This window comes from Charadrius vociferus, unplaced genomic scaffold (assembly GCF_000708025.1).
Source record: "Charadrius vociferus isolate BGI_N301 unplaced genomic scaffold, ASM70802v2 scaffold309, whole genome shotgun sequence".
Taxonomy (NCBI): domain Eukaryota; kingdom Metazoa; phylum Chordata; class Aves; order Charadriiformes; family Charadriidae; genus Charadrius; species Charadrius vociferus.
The window spans coordinates 2,530,435-2,534,554 of NW_009661370.1; the positions used below are offsets into that span (position 1 = coordinate 2,530,435).

Genomic DNA, 4,120 nt, shown 5'->3' on the forward strand with positions numbered 1-4,120 from the left:
TAAAAAAGAATATATGCTCGAAGCATATCTACTGTACCTTAAGAAGAAATCTGTTCTGCTTTTAAGTTTTGATTATTTGAAATTAAGTACTTTACAATTCTTTGCTGAGGTACTAGGAAAGCAGCTCTACAGTACTTGTCATTACTGAAGTATACACAAACATGCTGGAGAGCTACTGTAAATTAAACATAGGTAACTACCTCTAGCTAAAGGCTACCAGGTTAGCTACTCTTTCTCCCCATCCCTACCTCCTCCTTTTTCTCTTAACCAATTCACATTTCATTTAAAAAGGCAACAGCAGACAAAAACAAAAAAAAAAAACAAAAACAAAAAAAAAAAAAAAAAACAAAAAAAACACTACGCAAAGGAGACTTTAAGACTATTTCATGCAACAGTTCAGATCTTGTATGGTACAAACTGTGTTACTGGCACTTGGAAAAAGATAAACCACATAAACAATTAGTCAATGAGGAGAAACTGTATTAAGATCCATTTGAAGAACAATCAATTAGCAAGACGCCAGCAATACGTTCCAGATTTTTACTTCCTCTATGGTCAAATTATATGGTCAATAATTAAGTATTGAACAATTTTAAAGAAACTGTATCATATTTGTGCATCTGAACTTGTTCTGTGCTTTTAGAAGAGACATGGCAACAGTTGAATTTTGAACATCTTTACCACACTCTTCAAATTGAGATCAGTTTCAAAAAAAAAAAAAAAGAAAAAGCCACAACACCAAAACCCACAACTTTGCTACCCTTTTGAAACCTAGAAACAAATGCTGTGTGTATTTGAGATTTGTTTATACAAATAATTTGATAAAAATTGGCTTCAGAAGATGTTTTTTTAGTCCCTTAAACTATATATGGATTCATAAGAAGTTTTGCACATGAATAAGTCGTGCTACTCACTTAAACAAAAGTCAATAAATCTACTGTGGTCTACAAGGATGTACTGGAAGTAGCATACAAAATATACTGGCCCAATTTTATCCTTATTACAATCATATTGAAATCAATTTAAGAAATAATTTCAATGAAGCAAAAACCAATCCCCTCCACAAGGTGTAAAGAGTACGTAAGAAACTTGACTTACACTCACTATATACCCTTCTTCTACCTACATCTGTCATTATGTAGCATCAGATTTATGACGACATACTTTCAAAATCAGTGCCTCCATGAATGCTTACTCCTCACGTTTTTATTTTCTTTCTAGGTATCAAGTAACATGATTATCTCAGAGGGAGCTGCAACGAAATGTTATTCATGTCCTGCATCCACCTCATGAAGTTTATGTATCTTCATTATCCAATATTGGCCATAAGCTATCATGTGTCAATGACTATACCACTCAAATGATGCATCTCAAATTAATTGGTTTGTCTTTTGGAGTGGAAGAGGGGAGTGTAGGAAATAACTTCTTTGGCAAGAAAACACTCAAAACCCTCAAAGATTTAACTGAACATAGAAAACAACAATCACCTTGCTCCAAAACCGTATAAGCAAAATACAATCTAGAAATTAATACGTATTTTACTTACATTCACCAAGAGGAGCTATGCAATACCCTGTCTGTTACAACACTGATGAGTAATACAGTTACCTTAAATCATAAAAACCAAGTATTTTCACATATACACTGTTGGCATATCTAATGTATTGCAGGGTATTCACAATAAATGACAATGAAATAAATACTTCAATGGCAAGCAAGAAATATCAATGTTCCAATTGTTTTTCTTTACATTGTTCAGATAGGCTCTGGGAATAAAAATAACTGGATCAAATGAGAGGGGAAACCCCCAGAAGAACATGCATTCATACGAAACGGATTACAGAAAAAGCTTTTCACCAATGCTGCAGGGTTATTGAAGATTACTATTGTGACAAAATACTGATTTCACCCAAAAAAAACCCCAAACACACCCAACCAAACCACACACAAAATACAGGGTTTGCACTTGTGATCTTCAAACAAGTTAATGCCTATTGTCCTTGTCCATGCAAATATTGTGGTATGATTTAAAATACAGGTATCAGAACATGCTAATATACAGCTACCAGAACAGTAGTTAGCTATCAAACTGTTAAAAGATTATTCCCCCCCAACTGATAATCATGTATTTGACAACAGATATCAACACATAAGCACATGTAGCAAAAACCTGTTACAAAAGCCAGAGCTCAGATTTCTGTGCTTTCTATGTTTCAGCTGTACTGAGATAAGGCATTGACCTTTCTTCTTGATTCACAATGGGAGAATACTCTGCTTACAAGCTTACTACTGTGAAGCCTTGTTGTTAGCGTGAAGAATCACAAAAACAAGTAAGAAGGCAAAGGATTCAACATGTTTCAACATTTGAAATGTGATATTTCCAACAGTGCATCAGTTCTTGTCATTTCCCCGGAAGAGTAAGCAACTCAAGTTTAAGATTTCGCCAATGGGGATAAAATACTCAGCAGGTTAGTGAGAAGTGAGGGTAATACTCCATGAACTAGTTGATACAGGAGCTTTTTTCAGGTTTCATCTTTAAAGGACCCTACTATGTCATCTAGGATTTTCATGTAATAGAGGCAATTTACCCTTGTCATGAGACCATTTCTATCCAAATAGACTTCAGGTGGCTGTAGCACAAGAAACATTTTTATGTGCATCTTGAAGTCAATGTGACTGTGATTATAAATTACTCACTAATGTAAAGAATGGCAGACTGTTGCATTATGCAAACCCATCCACGTTCTTTTGCATCCCTGTAAATGCAGCTACTTTCCTGGTTTGATTGTACTGTACACTGTAACAATGGGTTTCACCTAATAAGCTATTCAGAAAACTCTTACACAGTACGCAGGTCATCCCAACCCATTTCTTTGCTGTTAGAAGTAACATGGCAAATGCTTTCAAACATCACCTGAGACAGGAATACTTAGAAGTACCTTAAATTCTCATAAAATATTCACTAGAGCTATGCACAGAATCAGTTCTGCTGTGGTCCCAAACACAGTTAAGTCATACACTGCTGCTGCAGGAATAGATGTCTTGAAGGAAATCCCCTCTGCCGAAAAAAGAAAAAAGAAAAAAGAAAAAAGAAAAAAGAAAAAAGAAAAAAGAAAAAAGAAAAAAGAAAAAAGAAAAAAGAAAAAAGAAAAAAGAAAAAAGAAAAAAGATCACAGAAAAAAGAAAAAAGAAAAAAGAAAAAAGAAAAAAGAAAAAAGAAAAAAGAAAAAAGAAAAAAGAAAAAAGAAAAAAGAAAAAAGAAAAAAGAAAAAAGAAAAAAGATCACAGCTGGAATTTGAAAAAAAAAAAATCTATTTTCTTTTAGCAATTCTAGAACTACATTTTAATCACCGTGACATAAATGCTCTAACCTCCATCTGCACCATCCCAATCTTTCTCCTCCCACATCACTCCTGAGTTTGCAGGAATAGAAGAATGAATAAGCTGAAAACATTAAAAGATATTTCCAGTTAGGAAGAGACTTGCATCTGGTTTGGGAACGGTACTGACATCGTATTTACCTCAGATTTGACCAGGCTGGAACCTCCAAGTAGCTCCTTTCTCTACCATTTGGGAAAAGCCATGCCCAATTACTGGAGCAACACTTTTCTTCTGGGGTCCAAGCTGGTAGAGAGGTAGCCTAACAGCGTACCTAGACAGAGGTCTAGAAAGAAAAAGAAGGGGGGAAATAGAAGCTGGCTTACGTGCTCCAGTTTGTCTTTCCTCCTCAGCCAGACACTGGCACTGTAGTCCTGCTGCTTGACAGTGCTGTAGAAGTTCGCACCTACTCTGGTGAGGCTTGGGGAAGGCTCCCTGGGTCTGCTCTTCAGCCTCATCTGCTCGAAGCCCTCGTGGGGGGATGAGGAGAGCCAGTCATGCCTGACTTCCATCTTGACATGACAAGGCAAAGTCCAAGGAAAAATATCAGAAGAAATCAAGAAATTAAAAGGCACTAGACGAAGAGGGTCCAAAAAAGAATAGGATGGGGGAAGAAGAAAGAGAAGGAAAGCACAGACACCCCCAAGACCAGAAAATGGGTAAGAGAGAGAGAAAACGAGAGATGACAAGGTAAGAGGAGTGGAGGGAGAAGAAAAGGCTGCAGGTACGAGAGAGGAGCGGT

The 4,120-nt window shown here is 36.3% G+C and overlaps 1 protein-coding gene across 1 annotated transcript in view; it reads right to left on the reverse strand.

The window, feature by feature from the left end:
- PLD5 (phospholipase D family, member 5) overlaps positions 1–3,890 on the reverse strand; it is a 185,038-nt gene extending 181,148 nt beyond the window's left edge. Inside the window, exon 1 of the mRNA XM_009893639.1 lies at positions 3,705–3,890. Coding sequence (XP_009891941.1) covers positions 3,705–3,890 — 186 coding nt within the window. The remainder of the gene's footprint in view (positions 1–3,704) is intronic.
- Positions 3,891–4,120: the final 230 nt, after the last annotated feature.